This window comes from Dendropsophus ebraccatus, chromosome 7 (genome assembly GCF_027789765.1).
Source record: "Dendropsophus ebraccatus isolate aDenEbr1 chromosome 7, aDenEbr1.pat, whole genome shotgun sequence".
In the NCBI taxonomy this organism is placed as follows: domain Eukaryota; kingdom Metazoa; phylum Chordata; class Amphibia; order Anura; family Hylidae; genus Dendropsophus; species Dendropsophus ebraccatus.
Window position 1 is genome coordinate 81,959,439 of NC_091460.1, and position 26,278 is coordinate 81,985,716.

General features: G+C 40.7%; 1 protein-coding gene across 2 annotated transcripts in view; it reads left to right on the forward strand.

Moving 5' to 3' along the window:
* SPOCK3 (SPARC (osteonectin), cwcv and kazal like domains proteoglycan 3) overlaps positions 1 to 17,548 on the forward strand; it is a 246,012-nt gene extending 228,464 nt beyond the window's left edge. For both annotated transcript variants that reach the window (XM_069976606.1, XM_069976607.1), the window contains exons 7-11: positions 3,687 to 3,806; positions 5,277 to 5,498; positions 10,258 to 10,320; positions 13,019 to 13,156; positions 16,283 to 17,548. In XM_069976606.1, the coding sequence (XP_069832707.1) occupies positions 3,687 to 3,806; positions 5,277 to 5,498; positions 10,258 to 10,320; positions 13,019 to 13,156; positions 16,283 to 16,449 (710 nt within the window). In that variant the 3' untranslated portion in view covers positions 16,450 to 17,548. The remainder of the gene's footprint in view (positions 1 to 3,686; positions 3,807 to 5,276; positions 5,499 to 10,257; positions 10,321 to 13,018; positions 13,157 to 16,282) is intronic.
* The last annotated feature ends 8,730 nt before the right edge of the window (positions 17,549 to 26,278 follow it).

The window sequence follows — 26,278 nt, forward strand, 5'->3', positions numbered from 1 at the left end:
TGCCCTCTGTTTGCTTTCCAGCATTGCACAGCAGCTTCTGTGAGCTGATAGTCTGCTCAGCCAATCACTGGCCGTGGCTAAGACAATAATCGAGCCATGTAATAGGTTTGATCGGTGCTCATTTACATTATTGATCGACCCATCTAATAGTACCCTTAGTCTGGCTCAGTAGGCAACACAATCATAGGGAAGACTGCTGACTTAACAGATATCCAGAAGGAAGTCATTGACACCCCACAAAGAGGGTAAGCCCCAAAAGGTCATTGCTAAAGAAGCTGTTTACAGAGTGCTGTATCAAAGCATATTAATGGAAAGTTTAGTGGATTAAAAAAGTGTGGTAGAAAAAGGTGGGCAAGCATCCGGGAAAACTGCAGCCTTGATAGGATTGTTTACAAAAGGCCATTCAAAAAGTTTTAAGGGATATTCACAAGGAGTGGACTGCTGCTGGAGTCAGTGCTTCAAGAGCCACCACATATCCAAGACATGGGCAACAAGTGTTGCATTCCATGTGTCAAGCCACTCATGATCAATAGAGAACGCCAGAAGCATACTACCAAGGCTAAGGAGTAAAGAACTAGACTTTTGCTCAAAGGTTTCAGATGAAAGTAAGTTTTGCATTTCTTTTGGAAATCGAGGTCCCAGAGTATGGAGGAAGAGTGAAGAGGCACAATCCAAGCTGCTTTAGGTCTAGTGTGATGTTTCCACAATCAGTGATGGTTTGAGCAACCATGTCATCTGCTGGAGTTTGTCCACTGTATTTTATCAAAGAGAAAAGTTAGCACAGGAAATATTAGAGGACTTCAAGCTTCCCTCTGGCGACAAGCTTTTCAGAGATGGAATTTTTTTTTTTTTTTAGCAGGATTTGGCACCTGTCCACACTGCCAAAAGTATCAATACCTGGTTTAATAACCACAATATCACGGTGCTTCATTGGCCAGCAAACTTTTCTGACCTCAAAGTGAACCTACCATCAGATACATCTGCTTTAAGTGTTGCACATGCATAGAATGACGCCGGCACAGGGAAACTGGTGCCACAGTCCTTTCTGTTAACCGAGGCCCAGTTCCCGCGCATGGCGCCAGTCTATTACTGACTGCCGGCCAAGGCTGAAGCCTTCTTTCTGTGATGAGGCTGCATTAGAATCAATGGAGCCGCGTCATATAGCGGTCGGCCCACCTTGAGTGCTTCAGTCCAGACTGGTGCTCGGTAATAGACCATTCATGTGCAACATTTAACCCCTTAAATACCGGAACAATTTCCATTTTTTCATTTTTGCCTTTTTCTCCTTGTGCTTAACCTCTTAAGGACGGAGCCAATTTTAATTTTTGCGTTTTAGTTTTTTCCTCCTTGTGTTTAAAAGGCCATAGCACTTGCATTTTTCCAGCTAGAAACCCACATGAGCCCTTATTTTTTGCATCACTAATTGTACTTTGCAATGACAGGCTGTATTTTTGCATAACATACACTGCAAAACCAGGAAAAAATTAAATGTGTGGTGAAATTGAACAAAAAAAAACGCATCTCTTTTATTTGGGGGGTATTTGTTTTTACGCCATTCGCCCTGAGGTAAAACTGACGCATGTTCCTCAAGTCGTTACAATTACAAAGATGTATAACATGTATAACTTTTATATGATGAGATGGCCTGTAAAAAATTCAAACCATTGTTAACAAATTTATGTTCCTTAAAATCGCTCCATTCCCAGGCTTATAACGCTTTTATCCTTTGGTCTATGGGGCTGTGTCAGGTGGAATTTTTTGCTCCATGATATGTTCTTTCTATCGGGACCTTGATTGCGCATATACGACTTTTTGATCGCTTTTTATTACATTTTTTCTGGATTTGATGTGACCAAAAATGCGCAATATTGCACTTTGGAATTTTTTTGCGCTTACGCCGTTTACCGTGCGAGATCAGGAATGTGATTAATTAATAGTTCGGGCAATTACGCACGCGGCGATAGCAAACATGTTTATTTACTGTATTTATTTATTTATTTACTTTTATTTAAAACATGGGGAAAGTGGGGTGATTCAAACTTTTATTAGGGGAGGGGGCTTTTTACTAATAACAACACTTTTTTTTTTTTTTTTACACTTATACTAGAAGCCCCTCTGGGGGACTTCTAGTATAAGTGCACTGATCTCACATTGAGATCTTTGCTGTATATTTATAGAGCAAAGATCAATGAGATTGGCACTCGGATGCTTTCGGCTGCTGCAGCCGAAAGCATCCGAGTGCCAAGCCGGGATCAGCGCCATTTTGGCGAAGATCCCGACAGCAGTAGGATGTGTGGATGCACCCCACTAGACACCAGGGACAGCTGCAAGTGATCGGATGCAGCTGTCAACTTTGACAGCTGTGTCCGATTACTGAATTAGCAGGTACAGCGATCAGACCGTGCCCACTAATAGCCGGGTTCCCGGGCTACATGTGGCACCCAGAATCGCGGCGGTTCTGAACACCTCTTGTGGACGCATGACGTACCGGTACGTCATGCGTCCTTAAGAGGTTAAAAGGCCATAGCACTTGCATTTTTTCACCTCGAAACCCACATGTCAACTTTGACAGCTGCATTTAGAAAGCTCATTAGCGGGCACAGCGATCAGACTGTGCCTGCTAATAGCCGTGATCCTGTGACTGACTGAGACGTGACAGCGCCGCTGCCAGTGATTAGCTGAGTAGGCTGTCACTCTGGAGCCAATCACTGACCTCAAATGTCCCATCTCAGTCAGAGGAGGACTCCAGAAACACAGAAAAGGACATCAGGGAAGCGCAGACAGGTAAGTATTGCACCAAAACAGCTGAACAATTGTTTAGCTGTATTAGTGTAGTTTCTTAAGGTTTGGTTCACAAGTTGTCACAACCTGAGAAAACCTTTTTTTTTTTTAACTTTGCTATTCTGTAGACTTGCCTAATAATGACTAAATACTTGCCTTATAATGACTTACAGTGTATATGTTCTACTACTCCCCAAAATTGTCAATATACGCCAAACAAGTGTTAGATGCTATTAGAAAGTCAGAGCATAGTCAAAAGTTTTGATTCCTACAATTTCTTACAGAATATGGGGACAATATTTCTTAGGAGGACCAATTGCCAATAAGCAGTCATTAAATGTCTGCTGATTACTCAGCAGACAGCTCTTTCCTATGGGAAAAAAATGGCAGTAAGTGCTAAGTGTGTCTACAGTCACCATAACAGAGAAAAGTAATCGTTACATAATGCCCATTGAAGGTGATGCATTGTCAGTGCACTGTCCTGTGCATAACAGGTCACCAAGTATAAGGTGCTCTTTGTAGCCAACCCCCCCTGTAGTCAAGATAAGAGATGATCGAACATTGGAAAATCTTAGGTTCTATCGAACTCAAACCCTGTCGAGCCTTTCGCATTTGATTCCCGATGCCTTCCCGGTCCGTGGGGAAGGGGGAGACAGCCCGGATACCACCTGGAAAACCGGGATTCAGCCTAGGTTTTCCGATGTTCGATCATCTCTAGTCAAGATATGAGGATCCTGAAAAGAGTACCCTCTATACTAAGTCAACGTTCTCTTATATTTATAAGTAAATGGGTTTTCAATACTGGACAACTGTTTTGGAGTACTAGAGCATAAAGATAAAGATATATTGCTGATATGGAAATGTGTGGGAATGTCGGTTACACATAAGTTTTCTCTTGTTTTTAGTATGCACTGATCAAGAGTTCAGAGAAATTGCTAATCGACTGAGGGACTGGTTTAAAGCACTTCATGAAAGTGGATTCCAAAAAAAGAAAACCAAGTCTACTTCAAGACCCGAGAGAAGCAGTAAGAAATAATAATCATTATACTGTTGTAACTTACATATGTATACCAAGTCATGAATAGATGGATTGATGGGCAAAAAGAGTAAGCAGAGATAGCATTTGCTCCATAGCCAGGTGTCTGAGGGCCCCAGTAGCTCCCCTGTGACATAATAAGACACAGATGGCTGTATATTAAAGTTGGCACCCGCTTATGATGTTGTGGGCCACAGAAATGAGAACAAAATTTTACTTCATTTTATAGAAAAAGGATAATGAAAAAGATATTTTCCTTAGTTATTTGATACAATGTTATATCATTTATGTTTTAATGTATAATCACCATCCAAATTTAGTTGAAAATGCGCATATGGCTCAATCAAACATTTGCATACATTAATTTCTCAGAATAAATATTTTGACACATATAAATAGACACTATTCCTTATGTTGCAAGCTAGTTCATAATGTTAAACTCTGGTTTAGAAATATTTTTGTAAGATTTTTCCATGTCCTGCTGCTTGAGAGCTTGAGGAGGATAAATTATATTCTTATGCTTTTTCGCTTTTCTTTTAATCAAGCCCTTTGGTAAAATGACAGATGTAACAGTTGGTCCTGGGGTTGCACTTTGTAAGAATGCCAGATATTCAAGTATTTTTTAAATGTACCCACTCTAGTCTATCTTTTTTTGCAAGTATACAGAGGAGACTGACTTTCTTCAACCACTCAGTAAATAATGGCATGTTATTCTAATTCTAATATCTAGGAATTTGCAATTTTGCATCATTGATTAAAAATTCTGTTGTTGGGTGTTTAATGGTGACGGCTTCACCTTCGTATATATATTTAAAAGGATACAGTGGGGAAAATGAGTATTTGATACATTGCCAATTTAGCAAGTTTTACCACCTACAAAGAATAAAGAAGTCTGTAATTTTTATTTTTATTTCAACTGTGAGAGACACAATCTAGAAGAAGAAGAAGAAAGAAAAAAAAAAAGAAAATGACTTTTTTTTTTATTTTTCTGTACCAAAAAGTGGGATTAAGAATGTTACTTACTTGTAATTGGTTATAGCGTATCGCATAGTCCCCTTTTCCATTTGACTAGGACTGGTGGTCTGGGGAAATAAGCTTCAAATAGCTGCATAGTCTTAAAAAAAGTTATGGCTAGTGGAATGAAAATCTGTCTCCCTAAGGCCTTCATACAGATGTCTACAAGGCTATGTGCACTTTTGTACAGCATATTTCATGTAATTCTATTGCCATACAATACTGGCAACATGTCTTTATTAAAAATCCTATAGATAGAACCCATTTAATAAGTTTACATTTTTTAATTCCTGTACAAATGAAGTTGAAAACGTGAGCTGTTATTCTGCATGGAACATTTGGTACATAAAGATAATAATATGTATTGTTATGTGTTATTACTTTTCAGAAAATGACTTTACTGGTCTATTGAGTACTAAATAACTTTTGTTTATCTGCCTCCTAGGGTTTGATACTAGCATTCTGCCAATTTGCAGGGATTCTCTAGGGTGGATGTTTAATAGACTTGATCGAAATTATGACCTGCTGCTGGATCAGTCTGAGCTTGGAAGCATTTATATTGACAAGAATGAGCAGTGTACAAAGGCTTTCTTCAATACATGTGACACATACAAGGACAGTTTAATATCTAACAATGAGTGGTGCTACTGTTTCCAGCGACAACAAGGTAACCCTAAAGATATTAACGGACAGGGATACAGGTTTTTTTTTAAAGCTTGAGTACAAATTTCAGTGTTGTATTGTGTAGAGAACAATAAAGATAATATTACATTGTATTGTAGATCATCATAAGAGCATGTTTGTGTTACAGCTTTCAGCATAAGTATCAGCACTAAGACACTGTATGAGTATGAAATGGTTTTCTATTCAGAACATGCAGCAAGCACTGTCTTTATTATCAAGGTGCCAGATAAAGGTGTATATGAAAAAGGAAAAAACATATAAAACGTACTGAACACAGATAGTGAACACATCACCAGTCCCTCCAGCAATAGCTGCAGCTGTTTCTATACTCTAACATACTTTCTCAACACCTAATGCTTGATCCATTAAATTCTTTATTAGCCAAGCATGTTTTCTGCAGTTAGGGGCCTTTTAATAGTCAACTGTGCTGTCTGTTTTTCCCCTTAAGATTATATTTAGTCCATTGAAGGGACCAGGGAAGGCTACTTAGAAGCATAGGAACATAGAAGATTGTCGGCAGAAGAAGATCACTTGGTCCATCTAGTCTGCCCTTTTAGTATTTCCTTTCTTATTGTCTTAGAATAGATGTATGTTTATCCCAGGCGTGTTTAAATTCTGTTATTGTAGATTTACCAATCACATCTGCTGGAAGTTTGTTCCAAGTATTTACTACTCTTTCAGTAAAGTAATGTTTTCTCATGTTGCCTCTGATCTTTCCCCCAACTAACCTCTCACTGTATCCTCTTGTTCTTGAGCTCAGTTTTTTACTAAAAACACTTCCCTCCTGAACCTTATTTAGTCCTTTACCATACTTAAAGGTTTCAATTATGTCCCCCCTTTCTCTTCTTTCCCCCAGACTATACAAATTCAAATCCTTAGGTCTTTCCTGATATGCTTTATGCCTCACACCCTCCACCATTTTTGTAGCCCGTCTTTGGACCCATTCTATTTTATTAATATCCTTTTTTAGGTGAGGTCTCCAGAATTGGACACAGTATTCCAGATGTGATCTCATGAGAGCTCTATACAACGGGATCACAATCTCCCTCTTCCTACTGGTTATACCTCTAGCTATACAGCCCAGCATACGATTTGTTTTCCCCACCACCTGGTATCACTGGTGACTCATTTTAAGGCTGTCACAAATCGCTACCCCTAAATCCTTCTCTTCTGAAGTCTCTTCCAACACAGTACCACCAATGTGATAATCGGATAGAGGATTCCTCCTCCCCAAGTGCATTATTTTACATTTGGAAACATTGAACTTCAATTTCCAATGTTAGGACCACTTATCTAGCAAGGCTAAATCATTTTCCATATTACTGACAACTCCAGAAATATCAACCCTATTGCACACTTTTGTGTCGTCAGCAAACAGACAAACTTTACCTACCAAACCTTCTCCTATGTCACTTACAAACATATTAAAAAGAATAGGACCCAGATCATACCCTTGTGGCACACCACTTTTAACCAGTCTCTGTTCGGAATATACACCATTAACAACAACCCTCTGATATCTATCTTTCAGCCAACCACAAATCCACTGAACTATCCAGAGATTAAGTCCAATTTTCTCCAACTTCTCTATCAGCTATTTATGGGTAAGGGCCCTATTACACCAACAGATTATCTGGCAGATTTTTCTAAGCCAAAGCCAAAAATGGATTTGAAAAGACGAGCAATCTCAGTCTTTCCATTGTTACCTGTTCTCTGTTTATAGTCTGTTCCTGGCTTTGGATCCAAAAAATCTGTCAGATAAGCTGTTGGTGTAATAGGGCCCTAACTGTATCAAAGGCTTTGCTAAAGTCCATATAGGCAGTATCCACGGTGCCACCTTCATCCAACACTTTTGTGTTAGTCTGACATGATCGGCCCTCAGTAAAGCCATGCTGGTTTGGATCCATCAAATTGTTGATTCTTAGGTGATCCCTTTTCTTCTTTTTTAAAAGAGTTTCCATCATTTTTACTACTACAAATATTAAGCTCACTGGCCTGTAGTTACTGGGCTCTTTTCTACTCCCCTACTTATAAATCAATCAATCAATCAATCAATGTGTACCATACAGTGTCCCCAATTTGTTAATATCCGTATTATAGGCCACAGTTACATGTCTTGTAACAGAATAGGAGAATACCACATAACATACTGGTGTACTGATATAGTCATAGTGCCCCACTCCTGCACAGCTATGCTGTATACATTATGGTGAGTATGATGTTTTACATTACTTTAACTAGTCAGAAAAGATTGGTAAGTAGCTGTCCTTGAATATAGATTACGGCATTTCAGTTCTGTAATCTATTTTCTGGGCAATTCATCATGGAGTCTAACGTCTCATTTTATCCAGATTCAACTTGGATAGGTAAGCATAGTGTTGGGAGCTAAGTAGTTAATTTTTACTAGTCTATGGAATGATACAGTTGCTGGAATGGAGTCCCATAGCCTTTAATAAAAATCAGTATCGGAGTGAATTTCACTGCAATCTGCTGCGATACAGTATATATGAAATCACCCTAGGGCTATGTTCACATGACTTTTTTTCTGGCCATTCACTGATGGCCACTGGAACATTATTCTTGTTTCTTTTTTTGGATGTGTCTTTAAAATGACTCTGTACCCACAATCTGACACCCCCCCCCCCAAAACCACTTGTACCTTCGGATAGCTGCTTTAAATCCAAGATCTGTCCTGCGGTCCGTTCGTCAGGGGATGCAGTTATTGTCATAAAAAATTTATTTTAAAATTTCAGCCCCTTACCCTACGGGCGTATCTGTGCCCTAACTTTGCATTACCCCTCCGTCCCTCCTCCCCACCCTCTTCATCATTAGGAATGGAACATTTACTTCTGTTTGAACATTGCACAGATGCCTTAATGATTCAGCCCATGTGCTGTGGTAACACAGGTGGGGAATAGGAAGCAATCTGCCTGAAGCATTCCTAATGATGAGGAGGGCGGAGAGGAGGGAAGGAGGGTTGGTGCAAAGTCAGGGCACAGATACGCCCGTAGGGCACGAAGCTGCAAATTTAAAAGTAAAGTTTTATGACAATAACTGCATCACCTGCCAAATGGACCACAGGACAGATTAAAAGCAGCTATCTGAAAGGTACAAGTGGTTTTGGGGGTCAGATTGTGGGTACAGAGTCGCTTTAAAGGGTAACTATAACTATGTTTTTGGGGCGGTAGGATATGTTGTGAAAAAATTTGCCACACCTCTCCTGCCACACTTCAGATGCAGGCACACGCCACGTATAGATTTCTTCCAGCAGGGGTTTTGGTTGCATTGATTGCAGTGCAATCAAAAGCACTGCTGGAAGAAATCCATACCTGAGCGTGGCAGGCGTGGTGTGGCAGGTGTTTTCATAGCCAATCCTGCCGCCTAAAAAAAATTATACTGTAGTTACCCTTTAATTTTAAAAATATTTGAATTTAATTGTAAAGACAGTTAAAGTATGGTGAAAAACATACTAAAAATAATGTACGTTTGCCAAAGACGTCCCCAAATAATTGTCATAATCATTACTTTGAGTTCCATGCAAACGTTTTTTAATACGCTATGTGCATTGGGCCGTCATTCTGTTGACTTCAATGCATTCCATTGACTTCAGTTAAATGCTGTAATAACAGACGCCATGTTATTTGACACAGTGGTTGTTTGTAGTGTCAAACAATGGCCGATGTTTTACATGTTCCTGCTGTCGATACTGCCATATCGGCTCCAGGAACATTATCTAAAATCCATTCAAATCTGCCCGCCATATAGGTGTGATTGGAAATCAATTAACCATTGATTTTCATGCACAGTACGGCCAGCATGTATGTAGGTGACAGCCCCAGTGCACCGCCGCAGTGCACTGAAGTGGGATATCCAGACGCCTGGAACCCCAGAAGAAAGCCGGATCGTGGAGCAGGTACAGTATGCTCTGGCTGACGGGGGTTAAGGGGGCTGTCACTCACATACTCGCAGCGGGATGTCATGGCCGATTTCATGGGATGTTGCAGCTGATTTTACTGCGAATTAACAGCATGAAATCCACTGTGGATATGTTATGTGTGAAACTGGCCTAAAGGGAATCTTTCTGTTGTAGTTGGTACTTTTTGATAATTTTTCTGTGCAGTGGATTATGCGCAATTTCCTGTAATGAAGAGTCAAAGAGGAGTTGTTTGTGCCACACTCTGGCACTTCTCACCAGTCCTTCCTCCTCCCTCTTCTTCATGAAAAATCAATGCTGCCCGGCCTACTGTTTGCTCAGTTCTCAGCCAATGTCTTTGATTGCAGATTAGTCTTCTGTAGGCAGGTTATGTCTGAAAGAAACACTCAAATATAGTTGAATCTCTTAACCCAAATGTGTTGGAGCTGTGGTCTAAGGGTAAATCACATGTCTTGAGACCTACCAGCAGGGCATTCTTTGTTTCAAAACCCTTAATGAAAACAAAATAGAGGTCTTTTTTTCTTTCTTTCTCATTATTGTATCATTTTTAAGGCTATGTTCACAGACAGTAAGGGCCGTTGTTTAAAAACAAATGAGGAAAAAATATATATATATATAGTAATAATAATAATAATAATAATAATAATAATAATAATAATTATTATTATTATTATTATTATTATTATTATTATTATTATTATTATTATTATTGTTATTATCCAAAATAAAAAAAAAGCTAAACTATGATTTTAGACAAAAGAGTTCTTAATAAAAATGTATGTACTCAAAAATCCATATTTATTCACAGATCCCCCATGTCAGACTGAACTTAACAACATCCAAAAGCAGCAGGGTCTAAAGAAACTTCTTGGTGAGTTACTTGTTGGTGGCTAATGGCCTTACTATGTTTTATTTGTTTCTTTTTTTCCTCTCGGGAAACAGATCATTGATCTCAGGAAGACAAGCTAATGAAAACACTGTTGGCTGCCGGTTAAAGCACTGAATACAGTGAAATCCTGGGTGCATTGCTTCCTGGGAAATACAAATATTCAAAACAAGAGCCCGTGGAGCCTTAAGATTCTCAAAACACAGGACTAGCCAGATATCCCTCTGGGAAGGGCACAGTCGGGGGTGGGGGCTCTTGTAGGGAAACCACCAAAACCACCATATTAAGTGTCCCTATAACTCAATGTTATAACAAGGAAAAACCATGGCCAGGTATCCATCAATAGACAGCTTTTTTGGGTTGTTACCCCTCATCAGTATGGAGCAGGATTCTGGCTAGGAGGGAGCAATTCTTAGTAGTATGGAAAACAGATCACTGATCTTAGGAAGACCAGACAAAGATAACACTGTCTGGTTAAAGCTGCCAGTTAAAGCGCTCAATACAGTGAAATCCTAGGTGCATTGCTCCCTGGGAAATACAAATATGCAAAAAGAGCCTGTGGAGCCTCATTTAAGAGTTTCAAAACACAGGACTAGCCAGATATCCCTCCGGGAAGGACCCAGCCATGGGGTGGCTCCTGTAGGGCCCTTCCTGGATCTGGCTAGTCCTGTGTGTCTTAAATTAGGCATTACAGGCTCTTTTTTGCATTTTTTTTTCTTTAGAATACATTATACACTATTACAGAAATGTCAGAATTGACAATGTAAACAATAACAGAAAGTTTTGTACCAAAAGCCTTCTAGTACTTATCAACTGCTGTATGTTCTGCAGGAAGTAGTGTATTCTTCCTAGTCAGACACAATGCTCCCTGCTCCCAACTGTCTGTGACAGGAACTGTCCAGAGCAGTAGCAAATCCCCATAGAAAAACTTTAATGTTCTGGACAGTTCCTGACATGGACAGGGGTGGCAGCAGAAAGAACTCTAAGGCTAGAAAGAACACAACACTTCCGGCAGGACATACAGCAGCTAATAAGTACTAGGACACAAGATTCTTTTTATATCAATAATTTACATATCTGACTTTCTGACATCGGTTGATTTAATTTTTCTCCCTCTATACCAGTGCTTCCCAACCTTTTCCACCTCGGGGCACACCTTGTAAAAAAAAATTTCCTCGGGGCACCCCTACTAAATAATGTTCTACAAAATAAGAAAACCGTCATACAGTGACTCACAGGTGACGTCTTCTTTGATCTGAGGAGTCACTTTCCCTTTTCCTCTCCATCCGCCATGATGATTTCTTCCAGCTACTTTTCATCTCTTCAGAACCTGCGAGACAAACAATTTAGGCTCCGCACATTTCTAGCAACTTCCTATCCTTTCTCCCTCCTGTAGGCTCCCAAAGTAACTGCGCTGTTTGGTGTTATGTGCAGTAAAGCGAGTAGGATCCCCTGCTGTGCCCCCTGTATGTAGGATCCCCTGCTGTGCCCCCTGTATGTAGGATCCCCTGCTGTGCCCCCATGAGCTAATAATGTCCCCTGCTGTGCCCCCATGAACTAATAATGCCCCCAGAGGTGCCCCCATGAACTAATAATGCACCCAGTGGTGGCCCCCACATACTAATAATGACCCCAGAGATGCCCCCATGAACTAATAATGCCCCAGAGGTGCCCCCATATACTAATAATGCCCCCAGAGGTGCCCCCATGAACTAATAATGCCCCCAGAGGTGCCCCCATATACTAATAATGCCCCCAGAGGTGGCCCACATGAACTAATAATGGCCTCAGAGGTACCCCCATATACTGATAATGCCCCCATATACTAATAATGCCCCCAGAGGTGCCCCCCGTGAACTAATAATGCCCCCAGAGGTGCCCCCATATACTAATAATGCCCCCAGAGGTGCCCCCATGAGCTAATAATGCCCCCAGAGGTGCCCCCATGAGCTAATAATGCCCCCAGAGGTGCCCCCATATACTAATAGTGCCCCCAGAGGTGCCCCCATATACTAATAATGCCTCCAGAAGTGCCCCATATACTAATAATGCCCCCAGAGGTGCCCCCCATGAAATAATAATGCCCCCTGCTCTGCCCTAATTCATCCTACTCAAAAACATCCTACTCACCTAATTCGCGCTGTGGCTGCAGGCAGCAGCTCCTCCTCCTCTTCGGGCTCAATCTTGCGAGCCGCAGGGACGGGACTTCCGGCAGGCGTGATGACGTCACATCATCACGCCTGCCGGAGAGATCACGTCCCGGCCTCCCATAGGCTGCTGGCATGAAGTGTCGGCGGCCTATGGGAGTGAATATAGGAGCAGGATGCTGACACTTCCTGCTCCTATATTCCGCTTACTTTAATGTTCCACCCGCTCATAGTGCGGGCAAAACATGAAAGTGATCCGTGCATCCCGAGAACCTGCGTGGCCGCAGCTTCTCGGGATGCTTAAAGAGACAGCGCACATTTCCCACCGGGATCCCGTGGCACCCCTGGCGGGTTCTCCCGGCACACCAGTGTGCCGCGGCACCCCGGTTGGAAACTCTGCTCTAGAGTACCCCTTTAATCATTAATCCAAAATATTCAGTCATATCCTACTCAAAAGTGTATTTTATTTATTTTTATTTTTTTACTTTATGATGTGCTTTGTGGTTAAATCACTATTTCTGCTTTTATTTTTAAAGGCTACTATATCCCAGCCTGTGATGAAGATGGCTATTACAAACCAGCTCAGTGCCATGGAAGTGTTGGCCAGTGTTGGTGTGTTGACAGATATGGAAATGAGGTCACAGGATCCAGAAAAGTGGGATCTGCAGAGTGTGGTATTTGTCTTATAGATTCTTTATTATAAGGAAGACAATGTTTAAAGACATTTTATATACATATAGTACAGCTTTTCAAAATGACAGAATTCAGTCTTGTTATTGTATTACTTTTAGTGTATTTGGGGAAGGGGCTTCATTGTCATCACAATAGTTAAATCAGCAAAATAGCTGTTTATGTAGAATATTTGTATTTGCATCTTTATACAACACGTGGCAATAATATGGTCATGGTATGCGTATGGATGTTACTTTGACACATATTTTCTACCTATACATTGTTGCAGTACAGAGCTTTATGGCAATGGTCTCTTTAAATAGGATAAACTGATAATAATGTTCAGGAACGATTTTGGGAACATTCAATTAGCCTCCAAATTCCACAGATTTTAATCTGATTGCGTACCTGTGGGATAAGGGGGAAAACTATGGTATTGCTCATTCCTTAGGAGGACTATAAATAAATGTAAAGAAACGTAAAAGAAATGTAACTTTTCAAAAGTACATTTTATGGAGAAAATAAAGTATATCATTGCAAGTACAACTTGCAAGTACAACTGTAGCCTTTTAAGAAAAAACTAAAGTGAGTTGCTGACAGTGTGTTGTAGCTGACAACCCCCAGTGAACATGGTGCCTTTTTGGTAATTTTCCATGCAGCGTATTATATACAATCTTATGTCTCCGTTTGTACTAAAGAGTCACAGAGCAGTTGTTCGTGCCACACTCTGGCATGCCGGCACTCACCAAATAGAGTATTACTTATTTATTCTGTGCAAAACATCATAGGATACAAGGAGGACACGTTTTGGCGTATAGCCTTCATCAGCTCTTGGAGCTGATGAAGGCTATACGCCGAAACGCGTTCTCCTTGTACCCTATGATGTTTTGCACAGAATAAATAAGCAATACTCTATTTGGTGAGTGCCGGGACTCTCTTCCACACTACGTCTGGGACGCCATCCTACCACGAGCACCACCACTACAGCAGTGCCGTCTCCACCATCACTACACACTCTGGTATGCATCCTCCTCCCTCATCATGAATAATTAATGCTGCCTGGCCTCCTGCTCGCCCAGCTGTCAGATTGCAGATCAGTCCTCTGTAGGCAGTTTATGTCTGAAAGAAACACTTAGGTATAATTGAATCTCTTCTCCTGAATGTGTTGAAGCTGTGGTCTAGGGGTAATGCACCTATCTAGAGACCTGCCAGCAGTTCATCCTCTGGTTGAAATCCTCTGGTGAAAATTAAATAGATGTTTTTTTTTTCTCATTATTGTATCCTTTTTAAGGCTATGTTCACACACAGTATTTTTGCTTAGTATTTTGGTCAGTATTTTGCAACCAAAACCAGAAGTTAATTGAAAACACAGAAAGGCTATGTTCACACACTGTTGAAATTGAGTGGATGGCCGCCATTTAATAGAAAATAAATACTGTAATTTTAAAAGAACATAGCCTTTCGATGTTTTCAATCCACTTCTGGTTTTGGTTGCTAAATACTGACCAAAATACTGAGCAAAAATACTGTGTAAACATAGCTTTAAAAATGATACAATAATGAGGGGAAAAAAAGACATCTATTTAATTTCCATCAGGGGATTCGAACCAGAGAATGAACAGGTCTCTAGACAGGTGAGCTACCCCTAGATCACAGCTCCAACACATTTGGGAGAAGAGATTTAATTATACCTGGGTGTTTCTTTCAGACATAAACTGCCTACAGGGGACTGATCTGCAATCTGACAGCTGAGCGAGCAGGAGGCCGGGCAGCATTAATTAATTATGAAAAGGGAGGAGGATGCATGTCAGAGTATGGCACGAACAACTGCTCTGTGACTCTTTAGTACAGTAGAAGACATAAGATTGTACATAATCCACTGCACGGAAAATTACCAAAAAGGCACCATGCCCACTGGGGGCTGCCAGCTACAGCACACTGTCAGCACCTCAGATAGAGCCCAGGAGCTAACAGATTCCCTTTAAATGGTAAATTTATGCCCATATGACTATTAACTGAAATGTCAGATTGTAAACCCATATATCTCGGGAACAGAAAGGCATCTAAATAAACTGTAAAAAGGTGTGTAATCAGTAAACCCTAAACTATTTCATGGTAATAACATTACAGGAGTTCATTTCCTATAGCAAGATAAAGCAGTAAACCATGAAGAAGCTCTTACTTGCATTGCTTTATCTGAACACTCAGTTCTTAATTGATCAAAACTTTTGACATGTCTGTTTTTTTTTTTTAAGTTACAAAGACAATTTAAAGGGGTAGTCCACCCTATGATAAAATATAAGATGTTGCTGGGGTGAGAAAAAAAAATTAATAAAAACAGATACATATTCTTCTGTATTATTCCTGCTTCTGAGCAAATGGGCTGAGCCAATAGGTCCAGCAGTGGCAATCTCTGGTGGCATCAGTGTCCCGACACCAGTCATTTGATGATTGGGAAGATTCTGCTTGTCCTGGAAGTAGAAAGAAGACATAGCTACAAAGGGGGAAGGGGGGGGGGGGGGGTATTTTTCTAGATTTCATTTCTCAGCTCAGCATCATTTTTCTTTTACTATATCCTGAAATATCCCCTTAAGTCTTAGCATTTGCAGACTACTGCTGTGCTTATTGTCTGCATTTGAGTTGCAGCCATGGCAGAGTGCAGCTACGTACCTGTAATGTTTGCAGGCTCTAGCCAATTTTGTTTTGTCTTCTGCATTTGCATTTATAAATCTTTTATGAGCTTCTAACTATGCTGACAGGCTTATACAGAACTCAGAAAGGGGAGTCCAGTCATATCTGATGTATTAGTAATAACTGATAGCTGATTGGTTGCTAGCCTTATCAGTCATAGCTAAGAGGAGGGACACAATTTGCTCTTAATACTTAATACTCTGAGCACCTAACATGAAAAGGCCACCACCTGTGCATTTGTGGCAGACAGAAGCTTTACGTCAGTCATCAAGCTACACGACCAATTTATCAAGTATGGTTGCCACCGTTTCCTGACCTCTGTTTAAGTGACATGTCTTAAGTTTTTTAAACGACAGTAATGCTTCAAAGCCCATTTCCAGTCTTTTACTAAATGTTTCACAATTTAAAACAATTATTTGTATTGTTTTTGATGACAGGTGCGGATTCAGAAACATCGGGAGACTTTGGAAGTGGGGACTTTCATGACTGGTCTGATGATGAGGATGATGAAGAAATGATGAATGATGAAGATGAAATTGATGATGATGATGAGGACGAAGGGGGAGATGATGAGGATGAAGAAGATGAGGATGGATATATTTGACACAACATAAAAGAAATCCACTATATTTTTCATGTCTACGAGAAAAGACATCTCTTAGGAAATACCTTTTGCTCATGCCACCACGAAGATAAAAGGATTTAAAAAGAAACAAAAAACAGAAAACATGTATATTTTGTATGATGATACCAAGTAAGGTTGGAGTCATAGACTTTCGTTTCATTTCTGTATGTTTGAGCGTTTCTATGCTTTTAAAAAGAAGACAACATATACGAAGTATAACCTGAAGAAAGGTAACTCATACCTATCCAACAATTTAGGAAAATATAGTTTAAGCATGAAGGACTCTGGGTAGGACTTGGACTTCTGTGGATTTTCTACATGAAAACTATATATAAAAGTAAGAACCAGATGTATGAGTATACCGGCCAGCTAAACGTTTCCACTTTTTTGTTTCCAGCTTTCCTCAGATTATGCAGAAATGTGTTTAATCAGCTTTTAGATTTGTTGTTTTGCTTTTTACCTTTCCTTTTATTTTAGAAGCATTGTACGGATTTTGTTAATTGATTAGCATGATAATACGAATGCTATAGGTAACACAAAGGGTTAACTGAACCACATAATCAGCATTGCTCTACCCAAAGGCAACATGAGAAGGATTATGGTTTGCTATAGTTGGGATTACAACAGAAATAATTATTAAAATGTAAATAAAATATATACATTCTGTCATTTCCCCTTATAATTTTTTATAGATTTCCATTATATATGTATTTTTTCCCCCTGTGGTTAAGAAATACATATATGAATTGATGAAAATCTAAGTTATTATACTGCACATATTCTCCAAGTATGTTCTCTTTTAACATTAAAGTTTACATAGCTACAAGACCAGTTTGCTTATGGTGTTAAGTCAAGCTGCAACAACCTCTGGCTATCTTCTTCATCTTCTTATCCCTGTACATCCTGTAGTACTTACTGTATAAAGCCTATAGGCAATCCCACAACCAGTGTGACTTATTGAATCAGCCACCTTCCCTATGTAGTCAGATATAATGTATTTTTTTTATATAATCATATAAGACATGTATTCTTTGCTTAAAAAAATGGATGCAAATCAAAGCATTATATATATATATATATATATATATATATATATATATATTATATATATATATATATATATATATATATATATATATATATCACAGTTGCTAAAGTTGCTAAAGGCAGTTGAAGGGTCTGTCTACAAAGCTCAGGAACAGTGTGCCTTGCAACGCATTTGAAAAAAAAATATATTTTCAATAAGCACATTTATGACATTAATTCATATCTAAGACCAAAAGAATTTCAGGCGGGGGATAAGGTTGCATAATGCAGAGATACATGCTGAATAGTTATTTGTAGTACATTATTCAATGTCTCCAAATGTTTTACTTGATTGATTTTTTTTTTTTTTAAGGGGTATACTGGGTAATCACTGGAAACCCAAAAAACCTCTTTAACTTTTTGTAACACCATTTAACCTTAGCCACAATTCTGTCCCTTACAACAATTATTTAAAATCAATATTCTTAAACAACTACAAAAGACATGTTGGCCTCATACACACAGTAATGTGTGCAAGGAGCCTGTGTGGCAGCAAATGGTTCTCCCTATAGCTCCATGCTTGGATAATATTTGTTGCTAGAGGTATTTCTTCTAAGGGATTTAGGGGATCTGATTGAATAATAGTTTTTTATTTTTTTATTTTTTATGAGCCTTGGGCTATGTTCACACAATGTCAAAAGTAGAGAAAAGTCAATGGAAAGACAGACTCCAATGTACAGAATGTATTGAATAACGGACGTTTTTGCCGTGGACGTCAAAATAATGAAAAGGATCATTATTTTTGGACGTCTTTTGCAAACAGCTGACATTTTCTGTTATTTATTTACACACAGTTTTTCTTTTGTGACCGTTATTTCTCAGTTTTTACTGTTAAATTCAATGAACTTTTCAATTAAGCCACACCCAAAGTCCAATTAGTAACCCCAAACTAAAATAATGTGCAAACACCAGTTATTGCACTAAGGGGAGGCCAGGCTGCTAAATAAAGTGCGTTATTTTATACTCAAAATAACGGACGTCACTTTTAACAGAGATGAAAAAATGTTGTGGGAACATAGCCTTAGGCTTTGTTGCCACAACGCTTTTTCATGTCTGTTTAAAATTTAAAATGATGTCCATCATTTTGAATCCAAAATGGCATCAAGTATTTTGAATACTGGCCGGTTGTCAGTGCAATAACGGCTGCTGGTACATTATTCTAGTTTAGGAGGACTTATTACCCTTTGGATGTGTCTTTAATTTAAAATTCAATTGCATTTAGGGTGCGTTCACAAGTACAGGATCTGCAGCAAATCAATTCCCGGGCAATCAAATCTGCTTCAGATCTGCTGCAGATCTGCCGCGGATCTGCTGCAGATCTGCTGCAGATACAAATCTGCACCATCAAATCTGCTGTAGATCCTGTACGTGTGAATGCACCCTTAGGCTATGTTCACACTACGTAAAAGTACGGCCGTTGTTGCCGATGGAAACAACAGCCGTACTTTTACCACAGTGGAACAATGCCTGTTGTTCTATGGGATCCCGGCTGGAGCGTACACACATCGTACACGCTCCGGCCGGGATCCCACACGCCGCCGCAAACAACTGACATGTCAGTTTTCTGTGGCCGGAATTCAGTGAATTCCGGCCGCAGAAAGCCCTGTCAGTTCACACAGTGAAGCGAGCGGCACCGGCCGCTTGCTTCACTGTGCGCTATGGGAAGCTCTGATGCGGGCGTGCGCTGATGCACCCGCATCAGAGCTCTGCGGCCGAAAGGTGATCCGGCCAGAGACCGGCCATTCCGTGACCCAGCAGTGGTCACGGAACGGCCGGTCTCTTACGTAGTGTCAACATAGCCTTAATGGTAGAAACAGAGAAAAGACGGTGAAAAAAGAAAACTGTGTGAACAACTAAAAATAACATCCTTTGTTTGCAAAAGACGTCCGAAAATAATTGACATGATCATTATTTTGATGATTGCGCATACAACATCCATCATTCTATACACTGTGTGCATTGGACTTTGGTCATTCCATTGACCTCAATGCATTGCATTGCAGTTAGTTAAATTGCGTCAATAACGGACGGGTTTTCTCTTTTCTCTTTTTCGTTGTGTGAACAGAGCATTAGAGAGTTAAATCTCTGTATGCCTTTCTATGGAATTGGAATCATATGGCCATGTTCCCACTCTTTAAGACACCAGCCATTCTGTGACCCTGCTGGGTCACGGAACTGTCGGTGTTAGAATAGATCATCCCGGTGAGTACTGCAGTACTGGCCGGATGACCTTTACCGCTGCTGAATTCGGATGCGGGTGCATCCGTGTGCGCCCACATCAGAGTTCCCCACTGCACACAATGGAGTGTGCGGCCGGAGCCGCATGCTCCATTGTGTGAACTGACAGGGTTTTATTTATTGAATAGCGGCCGCAGAAAACTGACATGTCAGTTTCTTGCGGCGCCGCTAGGGATCCCGTGCGGAGTGTATACTATGTGTATACACTCCAGCCGGGATTCCTTACAGAACTTACGCAGTGGGAACATGGCCTATGGCTGTGTGCATGAGGCCTGAAACTTTCCAGGTTTGTTGATCACATCTAGATAAGGAAGCTTACTAGAAGAATAGTAGAACTGTATTTGACTTACTTAGATTTCATCCTTGCTATGGTTTACGATACAAATAAATGCATTATGTGTGTGCCTTGCACAATGAATATAAAAAGACTAATATTAGGCATGAGCTAAACAAACACTTTACCTATTAACCGTGGAGCTGCCGGGAAGCAGGTGTGGGCCCCTTTTATTGTTATGTTGCTGCCATGTGAAATGGATAATGCTTATGATTACTGTGTATGTTTGCATTTAATCCTTAAGAGTATAAAGCTTACTTTAATCACTATATTTATGTTGGCATGTTGTTTTATTGTGAAGAATTTTAATAAAACTCCACTACCTTCTTGTATACAGTAATATATCCACAATAACCTGGGAGCAACTCCGTATTTCAGCACAGTCAGTCTGTTACTTCCCAAGCCGATCCGCTGGAAATGTTTCTTTTCATTTTTTGCATTATTGCAACAGAAAGAGTTGATCTGAATTAAAAAAGTATTCCTGATTAAATTTAATGTTTATCTTATGTATAATTGAGACAATGCATTTTCTTTTATACAGTTTATGTATAGTTTGCAAAATAAAGACTCTTGTAACCAATTTTGGCTGTTTTTGTAGATTTTAATAAATCTAAAATGAATGATGGTGGATCACAGAATGTGCTCTCTCTAGTAAACTCACCCCCCTGACATAAAGAATTTAATTCAGATTGATTTTTTTTTCCTCCTCAGGCAAAGTTCATGATTTATTAGAATGGTTTATTGTGTTGCTTTCATATGAAGAATAGAATTCTATTGAAAAAAAATTTTTTTTTAATCTGTCAGCTGTTATTTACATTCCAAACCACTGACACTTTTAGTTAGCTGTTAGGACAAGGAGACACATGGTACATTTCATATATTTGTCAGTGATTCCATACACATAGATAATGCTTTATTCTGTTGTATGAAGTGTGAAGCAGCTGATCTGCTGCAAGCTGTGACACCTCCTTACTCCCCCCATAGCGGACAGGCCAAGGCCAGAGAAGGATGAGCTTAGGCCAGCGGTGGGGAACCTCCGGCTCGTGGGCCGCATCCGGCCCCTGAAACCTCCCCATGTGGCCCGCGGCTCCCCTGTGATGTGCGCGCCCCTCTGGTGGGGCAAGAGCCGGCATTCACAGCATCTTCCTGTGTCTGTGATGGCTGCCAGACACAGGAGGATACATGGGACATGACTGGGGGGGGGGGGGTATCAGGGCTACCAGGGACATAACTGGGGGGGGGGGGTTAACTAGGCAACCAGGGACATTACTGCGGGGGGGGATTAACTAGGCTACCAGGGACATGACTGGGGGGGTTAACTAGGCTTTCAGGGACATGACTGGGGGGTTAACAAGGCTACCATACCAGGGACATGACTGGTGGGGTTAACTAGGCTACCAGGGACATGACTGGGAGGTTAACTAGGCTACCAGGGACATGACTGGGGGGGGGGGGGTTAACTAGGCTACCAGGGACATGATTGGGGGGGTTAACAAGGCCTACCAGAAGCATGACTGGGGAGGGGGTTAACTAGACCTACCAGAGGCATCACTGGGGGGGTTAACTAGACTACAAGGGGCATGACTTGGGGGTTAACTAGACTACAAGGAGCAGGGACACTAGGGGCAGGGCTGTCTTTGGGGGGGGGGGGCAAACATGGCAATTGCCCAGAGCCTGCATCCCCCAGGGGCCTTCTACCGCAGTTACAGTAGGACAGGACCGCACAGACAGCGTCCTGCAGTGTCTGTGAATAATCCCTGGCTGCTGCTATCAGGGGACACACAGAGGCTGCAAGACACTGGGCTCCGTGTACACCTCCCCCTCCCCCCAGCTCCTCTTACTGCACGTGACTTCCTCCTCCTGGTGTGGAGCTGTCGGGACGATGGAGGAGAGGGCTGCAGTTTGAGGATGACAGCCTATTACTGCTGCTACAAGGAACATGAGGGGGATGCACCACTACACCCAGTATGCTAGAGGGAGTAAGTATACTGTATATATAGTGTGTAATGTGTATAATGGATGAATGTAGTGTGTGTTACATGTCATGTGTATAGTTGTACGGACTGGATGTTTTGGATCTGTATAATGTGTTTTCTTGGATGTGTTAGTGTGAGTGTGTGTGTGTGACCACTGAGGCCGGTGATTGGCTTCTATGTATAGTGTATGATAATGTCACTAAGGCAATACGGTGTATTTTATTGAGAAAAAAATAAGATGGTATTCACTCTATGGCGGTAATATTGGTCTGTATACAGAGTTATTATGCGGTGGTCACTCTTTGGCATTAATATTGGTCTGTATATAGCGTATATATAGAGTCATTACTGCCATAGATTGACTGCCACATAATGACTCTATATATACACTATATACAGACCAATATTACTGCCATAGTGTGACCGCCACAAAATGACTCTATATACACACTATATACAGACCAATAGTACAGCCATAGAGTGATCGCCACATAATATTGGTCTGTATATAGTGTATATAGAGTCATTATACAGTGGTCAGTCTATGGCAGTAATATTGGTCTGTATACAGTGTATATAGAGTCATTATACAGTGGTCAGTCTATGGCACTAATATTGGTCTGTATATAGTGTGTTTATAGTCATTATTTTGTTGTCACTCTATGGCAGTAATATTGGTCTGTATATAGTGTGTATATAGTCATTATTTTGTTGTCACTCTATGGCAGTAATATTGGTCTGTATATAGTGTGTATATAGTCATTATGTGGCGGTCACTTTCTGGTGTTAATATTGGTCTGTATATAGTGTGTATATAGTCATTATTTTGTTGTCACTCTATGGCAGTAATATTGGTCTGTATATAGTGTGTATATAGTCATTATTTTGTTGTCACTCTATGGCAGTAATATTGGTCTGTATATAGTGTGTATATAGTCATTATGTGGCGGTCACTTTATGGTGGTAATATTGGTCTGTATATAGTGTTTTTCTTCAATAACAGTATGGAGGTAATATTTGGTCCTGATATAGTGATTTTTTCTTTTATTTTTTTTAAAACAATTCATATAAATAGTTCTTGTGTTTACACCACTAGCGGCAGTCCTGGCCTATAGTGGCAGTCCTGACATGTAACCTTCTGAACTGAGTAAGGGCCCTAATACATGGAGCGGAAATTGTCCAAATCAGGACGATATCGCTCTGTGAGGACACCAGGGAAAATGATCAGGTAGTATATATCTTTATTGTTTACTATATACAGCAAGGATTACACAGACATGATATACTGTATATATACATATAGGGGGAGATTTATTAAACATGGTGTGAAGTGAATCTGGCTCAGTTGCCCCTAGCAACCAATCAGATTCCACCTTTCATTCCTCAGATTCTGAGTAGGTGAAATCTGATTGGTTGCCAGGGGCAACTGAGCCAATTCTACTTTACACTATTTTTAATAAATCTCCTCCATAGCCTTTGCTGCATGATAATTGAGCCATGTAGTAGGCTCTGTAATGCTGCGTTTACACGAAATGATTATCGTGCGAATTCGCATGATAACGTTCAAATCTGAACGATAATCGTACGTGTAAATGCTGCGAACGATCAAACAACGAACGAGAAATCGTTCATTTTGATCCTACAACATGTTCTGAAATCGTCGTTCATCGTTCGCAAAAAAATTGCATATTGTTCCGTGTAAACAGTCGTTCACTGATTTATCCTATGTGCGAGATAGGCTTAAGCGATCACAAAAGGATTGCAAAACTAATTTTCCGTACGATATATCGTACCGTCTAAACGCTGACCGTTATGAAAAAAAATAGTTACTCCGACATTGTTAATCGTACGATCGGGCCAATTGTCGTTTCGTCTAATTGCAGCATAAGCGAGCTCCATTCTACCAGATTGGCGCTCACTTATCAGGAATATCAGGGGCCATACACTTTCAGTAGCTGCTGGCTGAACAATGCTTCAGATGACGATTATCTCTCCCATCAAGCCCGTCCTCCCCATACACAGAAATTTGGCACATCTGAGTGTTCCTGTGTTATCTATGGGAGGGGAAAGCCATAGCCATACAGATCTGATGGCAGCTTATCTCTCTGAGAACAGAGGTTGGGCGTTGATTTTCCAACCCCCTATGTCCACTGATATTATCTGTCAGAGTACTGTCCAGAGAGCCCCATACACCTTACACTGATTGCCGAACCCACCAGGAGCAACAGGTACCACCAACAAAAGAGTAACATGTATGGGGACCTTAAATTGTTTCTACAATATTTCAGCATTTGGGGCCCCACCTTTGCCCAGGGCCACATTTAGTCTAAAACCAGCCCTGACTAGGGGAACAATACTTTGCCTGCAAACCTATGCTACTAACTGCCGCATACAGAATGCGGCCCTCGAATGATTTTATTAAAGGGAATCCGTCAGCTCCTGGGCACTACCTGTGCTGCTGACAGTGTGCTGTAGCTGGCAGCCCCCAGTGAGCATGGTGCCTTTTTGGTAATTTTCCGTGCAGTGGATTATGTACAATCTTATGTCTCCTACTGTCACAGAGCAGTTGTTCGTGCCACACTTGTCATGCATCCTCCTCCCTCTTCATGAATAATCAAAGCTGCCCGGCCTCCTGCTCGTTCAGCTGTTGCAGATCAGTCCTCTTAAGGCCCCGTTCCCACTGAGCAAAGGTAGCGGAATTCCGCGACGGAATTGTCCGCCGCGGAATGCCGTTAGCCTCCCGCTCATAATGGGAGTCTATGGGAGGCGCGCGCTCCTGCCCTGTCCGCGCTGAAGAATGAACATGTTCATTCTTCAGCGCGTACAGAGCAGGAGCGCGCGCCTCCCATAGACTCCCATTATGAGCGGGAGGCTAACGGCATTCCGCGGCGGACAATTCCGTCGCGGAATTCCGCTACCTTTGCTCAGTGGGAACGGGGCCTTAGGCAGGTTATGTCTGAAAGAATCTTTCCTCTGTAATGTGTTTGAGCTGTGGTCTAGGGGTAACTCATCTGTCTAGTGACCTGACAGCAGTTTGTTCTCTGGTTCGAATACCCTGATGGAAATTAAATAGATGTCTTTTTTTTTCCTCATTATTGTATCATTTTTAAGGCTATGTTCACACACACAGTATTTTTGCTCAGTATTTTGGTCAGTATTTTGCAACCAAAACCAGAAGTGGATTGAAAACACTAAAAGGCTATGTTCACACACTGTTGAAATTAAGTGGATGGCTGTCATTTAATGGCAAATAATTACTGTTTTTTTAAAACAACGTCCAATATTTGCCATTAAATGACGGCCATCTGCTCAATTTCAACAGTGTGAGAACATAGTTTTTCTGTGTTCTCAATCCACTCCTGCAAAATACTGACCAAAATACTGTGCAAAAATACTTTGTGTGAACATAGCCTTAAAAATGATACAATAATGAGAAAAAAAAGAACATCTATTTAATGTCCATCAGGAGATTTGAACCAGAGAATGAAATGCTGGCAGGTCTCTAGACAGGTGAGTTAGCTCTAGACCACAGCTCCAACACGTTAGGGAGGAGAGATTCTTTCAGAGATAACCTTCCTACAGAGGACTGATCTACAATCTGACAGCTGAGCGAGCAGGAGGCCGGGCAGCATTGATTATTCATGAAGAGGGAGGAGGATGCATGACAAGTGTGGCACGAACAACTGCTCTGTGACAGTAGTAAACATAAGATTGTACATAACTACTGTGAATGACTGAACAACATCTTATTCAAGGCGAACGATTTGCGAACGAGCAACGATAAAAATAGGTTTATTAAACGATCAACAATTTCTCGTTCGGTCGCTAATCATTAACTGCTATTCAAACAAACATATCGTTTACATTCGAACGATTTAATGATAATCTGAACGATAATCGTCCCGTGGAATAGGGCTCTAAGCATGGAAAAAACAACACTTATAGTAAATCAGGATCACTAAGTTGTCATAAAGACAATCACTGTATACTGTATATAATGTCATAAAGAAAAAATAGAAGCCATTCATATGAATTACCCCTAAGTACTACTATATTTCACCTGGTTAGCTGGTACTTGATGATTTTAGGGGTAACAAAAGCTATACCCTTGGTAATTATCTATTATCACATGAACAGCGAAGATTTGCTTCAAAACAGTATTTCTAAAGCCTTT